The 17,860-nt window shown below is 42.1% G+C and overlaps 1 protein-coding gene across 3 annotated transcripts in view; it reads right to left on the bottom strand.

Moving 5' to 3' along the window:
- CRYL1 (crystallin lambda 1) overlaps positions 1 to 17,860 on the bottom strand; it is a 67,940-nt gene that overhangs the window by 26,140 nt on the left and 23,940 nt on the right. For all 3 annotated transcript variants that reach the window (XM_054015479.1, XM_054015480.1, XM_054015478.1), the window contains exons 4-5: positions 7,311 to 7,472; positions 5,495 to 5,689 (exon numbers count right to left, since the gene is read on the bottom strand). In XM_054015479.1, coding sequence (XP_053871454.1) covers positions 5,495 to 5,689; positions 7,311 to 7,472 — 357 coding nt within the window. The remainder of the gene's footprint in view (positions 1 to 5,494; positions 5,690 to 7,310; positions 7,473 to 17,860) is intronic.

The raw sequence follows: 17,860 nt of genomic DNA, 5'->3' as shown, positions 1-17,860 counted from the left end.
CTTTAAAGCAAAGAAACAAAGAAAATGCTAACAGGTTTAGCAAACTGTGTTGTCAGTAATTTATTCATACCATAATCTTCTCTTAATCGTAACCTTGGACTCACTGGACAAAATGATTTTTTTTGCATTAAAACTCACTTCTTTTACTTACTTTTAAATATTCTAAATTTCTCTTTAACCCCTGACATTGATTGTACATTGTAGCACTTGATAAGAGATACCATTTGCTTTAGTGTAACATCTCCTAGAGCATGATCTATTGTGGGGATGAACCAGGCTCTGGAAAGCACAGGGGATGGACCACTGACAACATCCTCAGCTCCATAGGAATTCTTTTTAGGACAGTACGATTAAAAAATTCCTGTTTCCTCCTTGCATGCAGTGCATATTTATAGAGGAATACGATTACTTGTTTAATTATGCAGATGTATTTGCATTGTTTCCTTAAGTTTGCTTTAACCATAGCACAATATAAAATGAACAGTAAAATGTGTCCTGAACTAAATCTTCTCCTACCTGCCATTTTGCAATACTGTAGAGAGCAAAATAGTGGGAATTAACATCCTTCAAATCACATGCAAGATACATCACCAAATGAAAGCCAAGTGCTGAAGATCAGAACAGGGCATTAAACTTAACATATTTGATGTATATGATACATACAGTAGAACCTCAGTGTTCCGAACACCTCAGGAATGGAGGTTGTTCGTATCTCTGAAATGTTTGTAATTCTGAACAAAACATTATGGTTGTTCTTTCAAAAAGAAAAAATGCTGCTTTTCACCTTCTTAATTTAAATGAAACAAGCACAGAAATAGTTTCCTTACCTTGTCAAATCTTTTTTTTAAAATCTCTCCTTATTTTGTAGTAGTTTATGTTTAACACAGTACTGTACTGTATTTAGTTTGGAGCTTTTTTGTCTCTGCTGCTGCCTGATTGCATGCTTCCAGTTCCAAATGAGGTATGTGGTTAACCAGACAGTTCGTAACTCTGGTGTTCGTAACTCTGAGGTTCTACTGTATGTTCATTTCTCCTCTAAAATTTTCTGATACTTCTGAGCTGAATTCTGCACATACACCTCGGTCCTGGAAAGACTTATGCCTGTGACCGTGTATTTTCTGCAGCTGTGTAAGAGTTTGCAGGAACAGAACCAAGGTTACACTGGAGTCCTTTTACTGACAACAGTGGGATTGCTCCTATATAACTGAACAGAATTTGGCTGTGTAACATAAAAGTGCCATGAATAAGTTCATGCTAAGTAATGATCACCACTGAAAAATAGCATAAAGTGAGAGAAACTGCACCAAATTTAAACAAGTTAAATAACCGTATAGTTTTTAATGACAGCTCTTAAATCAGATTTCACCTTCAAGGATGCGTTGTATCTCTACTAGCCCATTTCCATCAACAATACTTTATAGGCTAAATTATGGATACCCCTGCCAGGGTGTAGTGGATGAGGAGAAATCACAGGAGGCACCCATATTCTAAACACAACATGCCCTTAAGCACTAGCCTGTTTGACCAGCCAGCATGCCCAGTGATGCCCTTTGCCCCCAAGCAGGCGTGACCACTGCCTTACCTTGCTTGCACACCCGTGGGAATCAAGACTCCCCTCTCCCAAAATCAAGCCATTGGCACAATATACGTATATATATTTGGGGGTTCTTTTAACTTGTTTTTGAACCTTTAGAGTTCACATTTTCAAGATTTTCTCCTCATCCTTGAGGGCCAGAAAGTGACTTTTTTTTTTTTAAATGAAAGCTGAGATTCTCACATAGCAACATGGGGAATTTAGAAAAACACCAAGAACTGCAGAACTTGCAATAAAATTGCAAAAGTTGGCAAGAAAGTAGTGGGCAATGTTAGGAATCACAATGTCCCAATAATACTTGAGTTATTCTATTTGTATAATCTCACAGAATGTAAATTTAGTCATCAAGTGGTTAAAGATTACAACCACAATTATCTGAAATATAGTTATGTTATAAGAGAACAGAATGGCAGGTGGCAGGGATGTGAAACTTGGAGGTTTGGGTAAAACCTAAGCAAGCAAGTTGCATGCCTTTTTGTCAGCACTATCTCCTTAGTGGTCAAAGTTCAACTCTAATTAAAAGCAACCTAGAGAATGCAAAACTGTAAGTCAACATTTTAACAATTAACTAGGATCTTTCAAGTTCTTAACACTTTACAGTCAGTATTTTGTCAAATACGGCCAAAACTTTCAGAGTTAGGCACCTAAATCCATCTTTAGGCACAAAGCTGGAGGCCTGGTTTTCCGAAATTCTGGACAACCATAATTTACAGTGAATTCAAAGGGGATTGGCGTTCTTACCATCTTTGGTAATCAGGCCACTTATTTTGGTGGTTAAATATACTTATTGTAAATGCCCAACTTTACACACTTAAATTTGAACATTTTGGCCATATATAACAATGCCACGAACAATTAAAGTCCTAGTATCATTATTTCACAGAAACCAGAATTTTGGATATTGAGTGTAGCGAGCAAAAGTTTGCAGCTGTGGGAGCAACATGTGCATAAAAAGTGCACACATGCCTACAATACCCTATATTTGCATGCACAGCCCAACGTGCTTTACTACTGATTTGCATGTGCAGTAATTCACTTTGGAACCACAAAAGAGTATTTGCACTCACAATTACAGATTTTGTGGGAGAAATAGGTAATGTGTACTTTTCTGGGTGCACCAACAACTAAAAAATTGGCCATCCTAAAGGAATCTTTCAAAAAAGGTTCACACATGCTTAAGGAAAAGCTCATTTAACATACCCCAACTCTCAGTTCGGTTTTGTCCTGACTGCAGCAAAGAACTTCCAGCATAAAGTAATCAAGCTCTGGGAGGAGGATGCAGTTCTTAAAAAATGATCTTTCAAAAAACTTTAAAATTGTGCATCATTAAAGGTAATTTTAAATAGGGAGCATTCAGTACTACCCGACTCCAGGGTTTTGATGTGATACTTATGTTACTGGAGACACTGGGGGGGGGGGGGTGAGGGAGGGGGAGAGGAATTCATTAGCTTTCCGAGAGCTGTTGGAAGCATCTGGAATAAAAATAGCTCAGAACTGTGGACTCTATATTTTTGATCAAAAGTTCAAAATACGGAGGAAAGTCCATTAAAGCATAGTCCCTGAGGGAGCCAGATGCTCTCCTGCCCCTCTGAGCACATCCTCTTCCTCCTGAGTCTCTTCAAAGGCTCTGCATCTCCTTCCACATTAATTTTGCAAATTCCAATTGCTCACCTTCAAGGCTCTACATACCACCGCTTTTCCTACATTTTCCTCTTGCACCACTCTGCCACTCAGGATTTATGTTGTTCTAATTTTGCTTCCCTTCATGTCCACTTTGCATCCTCTAGCACCTCTGTGATTTCCCTAATGTCTCCTCTCCCCTTGCAATAATATCCTCAATCTCATTTTCCATGCAGCCTCCATCTCCTTCCTCCAAATTCCTCCTCAAAGCTCACCTCTTAATGGACTGATGGATCGGAACTGACAAAGTATAAATAAAATAGATCCATCCACTAACCACAGAGGATGAGATGACAGACAAAGGACTCTTCAATATCTATTTAAAGGTCCACAGTGCACCTGCCCTGCACGTAAAAATGCTGGAGAATCACGCCAGGGCAAGGCATTTGCAGGTATATAGGTTTTTGGTGGGAGGGGATTTGTCTGTGTCTTAGGTATGTAAAGGAAAGGTACATATCACCAAGGTACCCAAGCACTTATTAATCTACATTGTTCATTAACTGTGTGGATACCAGTAATACAAGCATCTCTATATAGAGAAGAACTATACAATTATACAACAAAGTCAGTGGGGTCTGATCGAAGTGCTGAAATTATGACAAGTATAATGGCAGACAAAAGTGAGACTAGGTGCTGAGAGTAGAAGACGACAAGCATGATTAACATATGCCATAGTAAGGTCCTTAACTTTCCAAATCTCAGCCTCACTTGAGACAATTATCCATTGGGGAGACTGCAAAGCTGCAGGCATTATACACTCACTTATGAGGCTGCTGGAAAAAGTGAAGGCTGATAGTCTCCCTGAGGGCTTTGATAATGAAATTCAGGAAAAAATAACCAAAAATATACTCCAAACTCTTCCAGCACATAGGGAACGCATGAACCAAAGACTCTAAAAATGGCCCCATGAACGTTTGTCCTTAGAAACTTGAGTGCAGCCTGACGTTTGTGGATGAGTGTTCTGTTCCTGGGGGTTAAACTATCAATGATTTAAACACTTCACTACATTTCACTCTCTTTTGATTTGAGACAGAGTAATTGTCTTATTATCCCACTTAACACAAATGGAGGCCAACTTAAAACTAACATATCTGAGGGGAACCTATATCATAATACATGGCAATTAGAATCACAGCATTGTTACACTTTCTTCAACGAAAATATTGAAATATCCTATACTTCAGAACTTTAAGCACCATTTTGTTCACTATTTGAACTTATTTGTCAGAATTATTTGTTTATAAAAAGCAATTCCCATTATACATTCAAGGTCAGTCAATACCCCACAACATAGTACAGTATAAACTGGACGCAGCCTTCTTATTCACTTCCTGATCTAAACTGTTAAACAGTCTTCCTGTGGGACCATGAACAGAGGCTGTGCATCAGTCATGGGTGAACTGAAATATAAATATAAAATGTGTAAAGTGCTTCGGGATCCTTCAAGATGTGTAGTAGATAAACATCGAGTTATTATTACTCTAATTATGATTACATACCAACTTGAGATTCCTGTGCTTTTTTATTTTTAAACAGCTTGAGAAATCAGAACGTTCTTCAAGAAAAAAAACTGGCCCTGTTCAAAACACAATTTAATCTCCCACGGTAACAGTGGGTGCACTACTCATCTCCTCCTGCTGAAAGGTTGTACTTTGTGGCACAGAACATGTAGCTTTGGGAAAAGCTGCAGTGTCACAAACAGATGATTATGAGCTAAAAGTCTGAATGGGAAGGAGGTGGAGAAATCTGTCTTTAAATACCAGTATCAAATAGCTACCCGAGAGAGGAATTCCTGAAAGGTAAATGGATTTCTATTTAAAATATTATTTTCATTACCCTTTCACTGAGCGCAGAAAGTATGCCAACAACATTCTCAAAGCAGCAGGAAATGAAGAGACAACCTGAAAATCAGTATTGTGGTTTCTGACCCTTTAACCTTGCTCTTCTGGCTATGCTGAAAATGACCATATTTTTGAACAGTTCTAGTGTTTCTCGTTTTGCTATCATTTAGCTTTTCTTCCTCGGTCTTCAGTATTTAATAGCATCAAAACTTCTAATTTTTGTAAAATTTACATACCTGTCTTTATTTTTATGTAATCTAAGGGGCTGAATGTTTAACAATGATGAAGACAGAAAGCTAAAGGAAATTTAAATACTACAATATTCTTTGTTTGTTGTGTCTATAAAACTAGTAACCTAAGAAAACGAAGTTACACGTACCCCCACGAGTCTCCATGCCTCACTAATAACTGCATACTGAAGACGGTTCAGAACAAACCCATCTATCTCTTTGGTTAATTTGACGGGTGACTGTCCAATCTTCTTCATCAGGGCATGGGTTTTATCCACTGTAGAAGGCTCTGTTTCTGGATGGGGAACCAGTTCAACCAGTGGCACGTAATAGGGCGGATTTACCTTGACAAGGACCAACAAAAAAAATATTGTATTAATTAACATTGTTACATTGAACCAATTAAATTTAAAGCCTATTTCTGCTCGTACAATTTTATAACAGAATGGGCCTTTTCCAATAAACAGGATGGGCCTGATTTTCAGAAGTACAGGGCAGTCACAAAGCCAGATCACAACAAGAATGGCATGCACTCAACATATCAAAAATCAGACCAAGGGGGCCAAATCCACCACGGCTTTAACTCCATAGAAGTCAATGGAGTTACACCAAGCATGAGTTCACTCCAATATTATCAGTTTACTTTATGCCAATTCAATTAAATTCATTCATTTCTAATTTTCAAAACTGTTTGTTATTCAGATGCTGATTATAAATAACATACTTCTTTTCAAGACAGCATCTCAAAGGAAAGATTTTCTGCAATAATTTTGCTGTTGTCATAAGTGAACTACACTTCCAAGCAGTCTACACAACTTCTTTCAAGATTAATTTATTTTACTTACTAATTTATATTGACCTGTCCCTCTAACATACTCTGGGTGCATTAGTGAATGTCACATAAAACACGATTCCAAGAAAGCTACAAGATAGAGCGCCTCCAAAAACTACACCTGTTCATTTAACAAAAGAGAAACCTCTCCCAGCCATATCCCAATCCCAAGCAGCATTTCTCACCACAATCAAGAACTTTATTATGTAAACATTAAGGAATAATTAAATAAACAGTTCATTAAAGTTCTGGAATTCTGAAAGAAAGTCCTATAAACAGCTGGAAATTGTACCCACATTCCTTTCCAGCACTCCATGGAGCCACAGGACAACTGGCACCCATGTGAGTTTCAGCAGAAAGTTCAAGGACTGCATGGGCATGGACACATTTCTGTCAGTGGCTGATCCTCGTGCCCTGCTCTCAAGTTCTTATATGGGCAGCTCTCATGAACAATAGTATTGTCCGGCAAGAGCACCCGAAATGCTATAAATGGCCACTACACATAGTATTTGCATACACTGGATTGTAACAAAGCATCAATGCTGTCCCCAACCCCTACTGCAATTGTAATCCCATTCACTTTTCCTCAACTGTGCTCATCTAAGTGCAGACTTTAGTGAGCAATGTGCACCTTTTGCCAAATTATCCATCTATGGTACTTCTAAAGCCCTCATTACCACAGCACCTGAACACCTCACAGTCCAACATTAGGAAAATACAGTTATTTTACAGATGGGGAAACTGAGGCACAGAGAGACTAAGTGTTTTGCCCAAGGTCACACAGAAAGATTGTGACCAAGCATGGACTTGAACTCAGGTCTCTCATATTCTAGACTAGTGCTCAGACCACTGGACCATCCTTCTTGTTATGCAGAAGCCTTTCTACACAGATCCTGAGCTAACAGGGGGCTTTATTTTCAGGTACCTGAATCTCCTGCTGACTTCAGCTGGAGTTGTGAACCCTCTACACTTCGGAAAGTCAGATTCTGAGCACTCGGCATTAGCCCTTGGGCACTCTAGGCTTCTTTCAGGAGCACTCAGCAGCCTGCAGGATACCACCCTGGTATTAAAACTCAGATTAAACATGTAGGATTAAACATAAAGCAATTAACAGAGTCTGTTGGAGTACTTACAGGATGTGCCACAATACACTGCTTCACATGTTTAAGGCCAGTGAACAACTTAGTAGGCAAAAGCGTGGAAGTTGAGCTGCTTAGGATAACATCATTACTGACAATAAGATCTAACTGACCAAAAATCTTCTTTTTTAATTCTAGTTTCTCTGGCGTGCATTCCTGGAATAAAAAGTAGTAATAAATATCATTAGAAATCCTCCAGTTAATACTAGTTATCAGTACATTTATTTATTTTTCCGACACATATACTGAAGCTTCCAAAGAGATCTGGGCACCCAGGCGAACAAACAATCTAAAATATGTATGCAAACAGATTTAGTTGTACCTGCCAGCCATAATACTCTTCTCAGGTCAACTCATCCACTTAGGACAGGTCTACATGAGGAAATTGACAAGCATAGCTATAATGAAATAATTCTTTTGCTATGGATAGGCCAATATAACTTCCTCATGTCGATGCGCTATTCTGGAATAAAAGGGACTTTATTTCAGAACAATTACTATTCTTCAGCATAATTCTGCTATAGCAATGCCAGTCAATCTCCCTATGTAGGCAAACCGTAAGTGAACAGATATGCATTGCAGTGTGCCTTAAAAGGTAGACAAACTCAGGATCTGTAGGACCAAGAGGGACGAAGCAAGTTTCAGAGATCAGGACCCTGCACTGGAAATGTCTGACAGTGGCCCTGAGACATGCAAAGCTATGGGATTGACATCTGAAGTGCCCCAGATGACTTCATCTGTGAAGGAGAGAAGAGGTCTCCAAACCTTAATGGGCACTGTAGGTCAAAATATTCAAAATAACCAGCTGGAAGTCAATGCAGTCAGTGGAGCATATGTATGAAATTTTACTACGTGGGTGGACAGCCACGTTCTTCACTCCCTGAAGTTTTTAAATGGTCTCCCAGTGCAACCCCATGCAGAGCATGCTGCAATAAGCCAGTCAAAGTAACAAAGGCACAGAGGATTACTACAGTGGAGTCCATAACCAAGAGCAAAAGTTGCAACCTCTTTGTCAAGTGAAGATGGCAAAAATGAAAAACAAAACAAAACAAAAACCACACACAACTCTTTTCTACAGGCTATGGTTGCTCTCTGGACACCCAATAGTAGGCAAGGTTCAACTAGGATCCAAATTCATATGTGAATTTCTGTAAGAAAAGGCAGGTCTATCCCCTCAATAAAAGGGCAGATAACATTGCCATCCTCCACCCATCAGCATTACTCCCCTGTGTTACATTATGGGAAGAGATGGGGGAGGAGGCTTACATTTGGTTTATATAACTTCAGACGGACTCTCTGTGGATGTTTTGGGGGTAAGGAATTCCATCAGACTGAATACAAATAGGTAAAAACCTTTTTAAAAAATATCAGTTTGTGTGGGATTTTACTCAGCTTTAAGTCATAAAATGTCCATGACTCAGAAAGGATAAGTGAGGTCATTTAAGAACAGTAGATAGAGTCCATTGTAATAAATTCCATTATCAAAACAAAATGATACTCTGCTTGTAATTCCTGGATCAGTTAAGCTAGCAAGTTGGTTAAATTTAAATAGCTTCTTTTATCAAAGCCACAGATGAAGAGAACTCTGCAGATACTGTTCAAACTAATAAAAGAGTTGCACTGAATTGCTTTATTGTGAGAAGTTATTGTGAGACTCTCTACCTGAAATACTATGCCTTCTTTCAGATCATATGATAATCAAAAAGGGAAAGCTCAGAACTGTAGGAAACCCAAACCAGCTAGGATTATGTAAGGTTTCTGAATGGAACATTTGCTTGAAGTTTCTTGTATAGTGACACAATTGTATTCAAGTTGTTGGACCAGTGGAATAAAGTTTCTGTCCTTGTGAAGCTTGGAATTATTTTCTCAATCAGGGATACTGACTCCTTGAAGAACAGAGAGAAAATTAAGCCCTAAAAAACCTATTAATCTGGAACTTCACTTGCTGTCAATTAGAAAACTTGGAGAAGTCTGTAGCTATTCTGTTTACCCTGAGAAAAAGGAGATCAAATTATAGGTAGTTAAAATACAGTACTAAGCCTCTCTCATATGCTCTCTGGAATAGTCAGTGCAATAAGGTTAGAGTCCATCTGAATGCATTTTAAGTGACACTGTATATACTATGCCTCCCCCCACATGCATTTTTTTGAGACTATCACACTTCTCTTTTGCTGCAAACAGTACACCCTTATTCCAAGTCTCTAATGCCTGAATAAGGTTACTATAACCCAACTTTCAACTTAATTAAACCTTACAATAAACATAGTTTGTAACAGCCTGATGAGAACATGCCAATTTGATGGCTTTCAACAACAATGCCCTGGAGAGGCTGCACTGTACAGAAGTTTGTTTAATACCTTTTAGAGTTTAACCAATTTCCAAACAGTGCAACCTTTCCAGTTAATCTAAAACCTCTCTGTGAATCTAAAATGTAAATTCAAACAATTCAGAGTAAATACACGTCCAAGCTGGAAACATTGACTCCACCTGTCAATTAAGATCCTGATCCTGAGAGATCTGGCAACTCTAAAAGGGTAGCTGTACACTAGAATTTTTTACCTCAAGTTAATTTATTGCTATGCCTCAGCCTTGGGTAAAGTACAAATGTTTGTAACCCAGAACAAAAGGGCTCTAAAAACCTAGCTACCTCCAGTTAATTGGCAATCAAAAAGTCTAGTGGAGACAAACCCAAAGACTTCAATGTAGTCTGAATTATCTTGCACAATTTTGCTATATTGTGCATTCAACGAACCTTTTAAAAGCCTGCTCCAGCCTTCATAACCTTAACATACTGTACCTGCCAAAAGCAAATTCATAGGTACTATGTCAATGTCTGGTACTCTATAATACAGTGATTCTCAAACTTTTGTACTGGTGACCCCTTCACATAGCAAGCCTCTGAGTGTGAACCCCCCCCTTATAAATTAAAAACACTTTTAAATATATTTAACACCATTATAAATACTGGATGTAAAGCAGGGTCTGGAGTGGGGACTGACAGCTCACGACTCCCCATGAAATAACCTCGCGACCCCCTGAAGGGTCCTGACCCCCAGTTTGAGAACCTCTGCTATAACAGCCAGAGGTGTTTATTATTATTATTATTATTATTGATTCAGTCTTCTGATACTAGATCAATTCTTTGTAAGAGAGCAATTAGGACATTCTCCCAGAATCTCGTTTTTATTCAAAACTAATAAACATAATTGTTTCAAAAACTCAGTCAGTGTTTATTTTGTGGTTAAGTCCTAACGTTAATATACAGTAATACATGACCATCTGCTAAAATAAATGTTTCATGGCTGTTACAATATTTATGGGCCACTTTTATTAAAGATTTTCATGTTTAAATGTGCATGCCTATTCCAAAGTTACTGTTTCCACCATGTGTATGCAAGTAATTATTATTTAGTATTTGTATTGCAGTATCATCTCATGGCCCCAGTCAGGGACCAGGGCTCTATTCTTATAGAGTGACACTGAACACATATACAATAACAAGAAGTCTCTGCCCCCAAAGGGCTTGCAATCTTGGCCTTGATCCTGCAGTGGTGCTTTGCATTGGCAAAGGGGTCTGACCCCACAGATCTCATTGCAGGATTGTGGCTACAGTAATCCTAAACACAATTTTCACTATTGGCTTGCCTGTACAGTTGGGTAATGCGCCCTGTGGGGGTGTGATTTCTAAAGCACACTAATGAGTTGCACACTAATTGGTCTGTGAGGACTCTGCCAGTGTGCATTAAAGGTTCCCCCACCTGCTTTCAGAAGCACGTTAGGGATCCTTCAGTGTGCACCCACTGCGTCTGCACTGACCAATTAATGTGCAATACATTAGTGTGCTTTAGAAATCACATCTCACAATGCACATTGCTGCCCTATTTTTCTCTTGGATGGGGTTGAGCAACTCTTATGTAATGGAGAGTCTCAGCTTCTAGCCTCAAAGAGCGGTTTGTCTTTTCTTAATGAAAAAAAAAAGGGGGGGGGACCTCTGAAAGGAAAAGCACAAATCAACATTGCCAGGGGCATAATGGCACCTGAGGTCTTCCCTTAACCACTACCTCACTCTTCTGCTTTTCAGCATATAAAGCCTGATTTCAAGAAATGCTGAGCACTCAGAGATGCTCACATTGACTCTCACTGGAGTGGTGGGTGCTCAGCACTTCTAAAAATCAAGCCCATAATGTCTTTCCTGTGGTTATGGGAGTAACTGCTGAACCAAGGAAGCTGTAACAAAGAAATCCTGATCACTTTCTGACGATTACAAAGTGTACTCTGGTTATGTGAACTTAGATCGAGGTTTTCCTACACTACAGACCCCGGCAGGATGATTTCTCATACATATACACTTTACAGCAGATCATTAATCTCTCGGTCTACTGCAGCACTATTGTGACAGGAGCCATCTCCAGTCTATCCCTCAGCTAGTGGGACAGTTGTTGAGATGCAGCAGTGAATGGAAGGATTAAAACACAAGAAGAAACCTTATGGTTCCGAGACAGACTCAATAAACCCCATCAGGGAAATAAAGTGACATCACTTTTTCCAAATACTTTCATCTTCTTGCATAGATAAAATTCACTCATAAAAACAGTTTGAAAAGATAAACAGAGAATTCAAGCATAGTTATTGCTTTATCATCCAACTACTGAAATAGTTAAAAAAGCCACCTGGATTTAAAAACAAAAGGCCTGATAAGTGTCAGCCTACATAAAGAATGTGGAGGCAGCTTATCAGTATATCGATAGGCACTACCAAATATTTGGAAAAGATATTTGTAAATTTAGTCAAGAATCCCTTGAAATTCTCTCATTGTGTCACTTAGCTATAAAGCTGGTGGCCATAGTTAGTTAAAGATAATTTTGTAAAACTGCAGCATATCTTTACTAGAAAAGTGACTCCTGTAGAAAGCCAGCCACTTGGGAAAGAAATAATGTTCACACTCCAAAGTTACTGCCAAGAAACAGTCCAAGCTTAGCTCTATGTAAATTGAACATTATAACTTATGACCAAATTATGGTTTTCTTCCAAAATTTGCATTTAAGATTTTTTGGGGGGGGAAGAGGAGGGAGAGAAGTATATCTCTAAGGGTACATCTACACTACAGGGGGGAGTCGATTTAAGATACGCAAATTGAGCTACGTGAATAGCGTAGCTGAATTCGACGTATCGCAGCCGACTTACCCCGTTGTGAGGACGGCGGCAAAATCGACTTTTGCGGCTTTCTGTCGGCGGCGCTTACTACCACCTCCGCTGGTGGAGTAAGAGCGCCGATTCGGGGATCGATTGTCGCGTCCCGAGAGGTCGATTTCTACCCGCCGATTCAGGCGGGTAGTATAGACCTAGCCTAAGTGGCAGTGGCAGTACAGGAGTATATCCATATTTTGACTAGCCCCTCCAGTAGGAAGGATGCATGTGTAAGAGCTGAGATACATGATGAGATAAACTGCAGAATCCGTGCATTCATTATCAAGTGGGTCAGAAAGGTACTGACAAAAGCGGATTCAACAGTACAACAAAGAGATGGTAGTACATATGTAGAATCCCCTCTTTGCACACACAGTGTCATACATTCCAGTGAGGAAAACAAGATCCATGCAACCAAGCTATGGAGTCCCGATTAGTCAATGTGCTTACTAGAAAAGGGGAGAACAAGCAAAAATGTGGTTAGGCTGCAAATCAGAAAACAGGATGTTCACTGAAACAGAAACCATAATTCTACGGCTGCTGAGCAGTGTGCAGGTTAAGCTCAGCACAAGTCCACCAGAATGCTGAAGAGGTGTAGTCTATGATCAAAGCCACAAGCACAACAGAGATTTGTGTCTGTATGGCACCGATGACCTGCATGATCAGTCATAATAGGTGAACCACACAACAGCAAACCAGTGAAACTGTGCAAGGTACAATAGGACTAACAAAGGGTGTGATTCAGTGCCCCCTGAAACTAATGAAGAGGCTCCTCATTGACTTCAATGGGGTTTCAATGAGTCCCAAAGCAACACATAGTGGGCATGCATACTGGGTAAACGAATAAAGGTAAACTGTGGTAAACCTGCATATTCATTTTGATGGTGGTATGATCACCAACCTAGCTGTTTTTTATAGAATGACTAACTCCTAACTCAGTTGCTGCAAGTCTTCTCAAGGCTAAAGAAACAAAAACTACTCAGATATCCAATATGCTTTAGCTGATACTAATATGAAATTTGATACTTGCTAAATACACTGGCTCTTAAAATGACAGAAAAATCTCTACCCATACGATACTGTACCGATAACCACTAACTCAGTAAGGTGAAATCCAGAATCTTGAAAGAAACATTTTGTACTTTTCTACAGTTCAGAAAACAAATAGGCTATCCGTGTTCTAGTTCCTTCAATTTCAGATTACTGTACTTGAAATCTATTGCATGCTGTTCAGAACAAGTAACTGCCTTACAAGTGTCTGTTCAACTTTACTTAATATAAAATACAAGACAGGGTACATGGACACTAATTTTCAGAACTACGTTACTTAATTAACCTCCCCCATCTTCTGCTTCGATGTTGTATCCTTTAATATAGCCTATTAACTAGATAGCTGAAGTACTTTACACATGTATAACAGAGACAAGGTGGGTTAGGTAATATCTTTTATTGGACCTTTTATTCTGTTGGTAAATATAGCAGGGTGGTCACCTGCTCCTGCCCGGAAGGACTTAAAACAGCCCTGGCAGAGGGCTGAGGAAAAGGGAAAAGCTACTGGGCTGATTGGGGAAGTAGCTGCAGCTGGGCCACGCCCCAATCAGGCCCAGCTGGCCCTATAAAGGCTGGGAGCCAGGAGCTCAGTCTCTTTCTGTGTTCAGAGAGAGAGAAGGGCCTGGCTGCAGGGAGCTTGAGACAGGGTACCTGAGTGGAGCAGGGCTGGGGAAAGGCAGAGGAGCTGGGGAGCTCCAGCCTGGAAAGCCCCAGGCTGTGGCCTAGCAGTGGGCCAACAGGTACTGGTGGAAGAGGGCAGCCCAGTGGTAAGCAAAGGCAGCAGGTCCAAACCCAACCTTGCCAGTGATGAGTGGCTGATACTGTAGTCTGCCCCAGCGCGTGGGGCTAGACTCTGACTGGCAGTAGCCTTATACTGAGGTGAGGTGGGAATAGTGGGTGGGTGGGTCCCCGGGGAGGGGAGACCCTAAGATTGTGGGGTTACTGCCAGGGGGCAGCACCCCCCTCCAGGGAGGGACACGGGGGCCAGAGAACAGGCGGATCACCAGCCTGCAGAGGGAGCTCTGGAGCTGGAACGAGCTAATTCCTGGAAGTCAACAGCAGGAGGCGCTGCTGGGTGAGTCCGCTCCTCTACAGTGAAAGAGACAGGCTTTCGAGCCTCTAATATCCTGAGACCAACACGGTTACAACAACATTGCAAAACACTGCCCCAACCCCGAGAGAGAGAGATCCAGCATGATCTTATGCAGGGAAATCCTGTAGAGGATTTTAGGTTGTATTTATTTATTTTGGGTGGGGGAATCTTGGAAGAGAGGAGATGATGCAATTCCAAAGCCCCTAAAATGCTAAGGCTACTGTCAAAATGGTATACCAGGCTGAAATCTGCAAACGATTTGATGCTCTAGCCCAGGTGTGAGCAAACTACAGCCCGCAGCTCGGATCTGGCCCATCAGGACTTTGGATACGGCCCACGGGATTGCCACCCCTGTGGTGCCATGGGTCTCGCACCACTCCCAGAAGTGGCCAGCACCACGTCCCTGGGGGAGGGGGAACAGAGGGCTCCGGGTGCTGTTCTCACCTGCGGGTACCTCCCCCTGCAGCTCTCATTGGCCAGGAACAGGGAACTGCTGCCAATGGGAGCTTCAGGGGAGGTACCCGCAGGAGAGCCCTCTGTCCCCCGTCCTCCCCCAGGGGCCGCAGGGACGTGGTCCCAGCCACTTCCAGGAGTGGCGTGGGGCCAGGGCAGGCAGGGAGCCTGCTTTAGTCCCGCTGCGCGTTGCTGCCACCTTGGAGCTGCTCAAGGTAAGCAGTGTTGGGCCAGAGTCCAAACCACTCCTGCACCCCAACCCCCTGCCCTGAGCCCCCTCCCTGCACCCCTGTCCTGAGCCCCCTTCTGCACCCGTATCCCCTGCCCTGAGCCTCCTCCCACACCCCTCCTGCACCTTAACTCCCTGCCCTGAGCCCCCTTGTATACCCCACACCCCTCCTCTGCCCCAACCCCTTGCCCTGAGCCCCTTCCTGCACACCCCACTCCCTCCCATGCCCTGCACTCCCTCCCACATCCCAACCCCCTGCCCCAGCCCTACATGCAATTTCCCCACCCAGATGTGGCCCTCAGGCCAACAAGTTTGCCCACTCCTGCTCTTGCAGATTAAAGCCTTGAACACAAGCAAATAAACAATTTATAGGACTGTTTCCAGTCTTCTGTTATGGCTGTCACCAACAAAGTGCTGGAGAAAAGGCATCGGAGACCCAAACATCAATGGATCGGCCAACAGACCCTGGATAGCATAGAAAAATGATGTATGACTTGCTTAAACAGGACCAACCAAGAATACCAACTCCTCAATATCTTGCATAACACAGCTTTAGAACAGGACAGTAAGACGTTTTGGGCAAAGAAGGCTCAATTGATGAAAGCTGCATCTGCCAGAAACTACTACAGCACTGTCTATAAAGAACTGCACAACTTAAAAGCCAGTCCATGAAACAAACCTTTGCTTGTCAAAGATGGACATGGTAACATACTGAACCCCAGGGCAGAATGTCTGACTAGACAGAGAGAAAACTTTCATGAGCTTTGTCAAACAGATAGTTAAGGGTTAATGCCTCTTTTACCTGTAAAGGGTTAAGAAATTCACCTAGCCTAGCTTATACCTGACCAGAGGAACCAATGGGGGGATAAGATGTTTCAAAAGGAAGGAGGGAAGTTTCCTTTGTTTAGAGTCAGTTTCAGTTTTGGCCGGAGTGGAAAAGATCAAGGAATCAGCCTGTTATCAGAGAAGTGAGTATTAGAAAAGAAATAAATAGGTTTGTTTATTTTCTTTTTATAACTTGTCTTGAGCATTAGGGAATAATCAAATTGGTTATTTTTTGTGTAACTAAGTTTTTGCCCAGGGGAACATCCTCTGTGTTTTGCATAGGGTGACCAGACAGCAAGTGTGAAAAATCGGGACAGGGGGTGGGGGGGTAATAGGATCCTATATAAGAAAAAGACCCCAAAATTGGGACTGTCCCTATAAAATCGGGACATCTGGTCACCCTAGTTTTGCATCTGTTGTCTGTGAGATCAGCTTGTAAGCTAATCTCCCAGAGGGTTTTCTTTTACCTTTCTTTTCTTTAATTAAAAGCCTTTTTAAAGAACCGGATTGATTTTTTCCTTGTTTTTAGATCCAAGGGGATTGGATCTGGACTCACCAGGGATTTGGGGGGGGGGGGGGGGGGGAGGGAGATGAGTAATTCTTCCTTGTTTTAAGATTCAAGGGGATTGGATCTGGACTCACCAGGGATTGGGGGGGGGGGGGGAGATGAGTAATTCTTCCTTGTTTTAAGATTCAAGGGGTTTAGATCAGTGTTCACCAGGGAATTGGTGGAGGAGTCTCTCAAGACTACCCAGGGAGGGAAAGGTTTTTGTGGGGGAAAGACAGTTTCCCAAATGACTCAAACTATTTGGGTGGTGGCAGCCAGACCAGATCTAAGCTGGTAATTCAGTTTAGCGGTTCACATGCAGGTCCCCACATCTGTACTCTAAAGTCTAGAGTGGAGGTGAAACCTATGACAGGCGTCTTAACCACATCAGAGCTGCAGATCTCTAGCTGCAGGAGCAACCAAGAGTCCAGTGACTGCCTTTCCATGTAACACAGAGGATGTCCCTGTCAAGGATGTTCAAAGGGCAGCCTGTAAGCTCAAGAATGGCCATGCTGCTAGTATTTGTCTTATAGCTGCTAAGCTGATCAAGCACGACAGGGATTCCATCTTGGAGTGGCTGACTCATATTAACAATAAAGTATGGATTCATGAGAAACTAACTGTAACAGGGCCCTGGCTCCTCCCCCATCCAGTTTGCTGCAGAAACTTCACAGACTCCACCAGGGGTGTTCTTAATGACACGTTATTTCTATTTCTCTTCACTAATATCACCACAGTCCCGTGCTCCTGCCTATTTACAATCTTTGCTAAGCTTTAGGCCCTCTCAGCAGGACCTGAGGGGAACAGAAGTCTCCCAACTCTAGCCTCCGACCCCTTCCCTGCTATCCCTCCTCCCGCAGCCTCAGCTCACTCGCTCCACCCCCGGAGCAATGCTCTGGGCAGCCCCAGGGGGGCCGTCAGGAATGAGAGGAGGGGTTGGATGGGGCAGCAGAGGTCCGGGGGTGGTCAGGGGACAAGGAGTGGGGGAGTGTGGATGGGACAGGGGTCCCAGAGGGGCTGTCAGGAAACGGGGGGGGGGGGTTGGATGGGGCAGGAGTCCTGGGGGGAGGGCAGATAGGATGTGGGGGCCGGGCCACAACCCTCTCCCCTAACCAGCCCTCCATACAATTTACAAAACCCGATGTGGCCCTCAGGCCAAA

Source organism: Malaclemys terrapin, chromosome 1, assembly GCF_027887155.1.
Source record: "Malaclemys terrapin pileata isolate rMalTer1 chromosome 1, rMalTer1.hap1, whole genome shotgun sequence".
In the NCBI taxonomy this organism is placed as follows: Eukaryota; Metazoa; Chordata; order Testudines; family Emydidae; genus Malaclemys; species Malaclemys terrapin.
The sequence above is the reverse complement of the archived record's forward strand: the minus strand, read 5'-3'. Positions and strand labels throughout refer to the sequence as shown.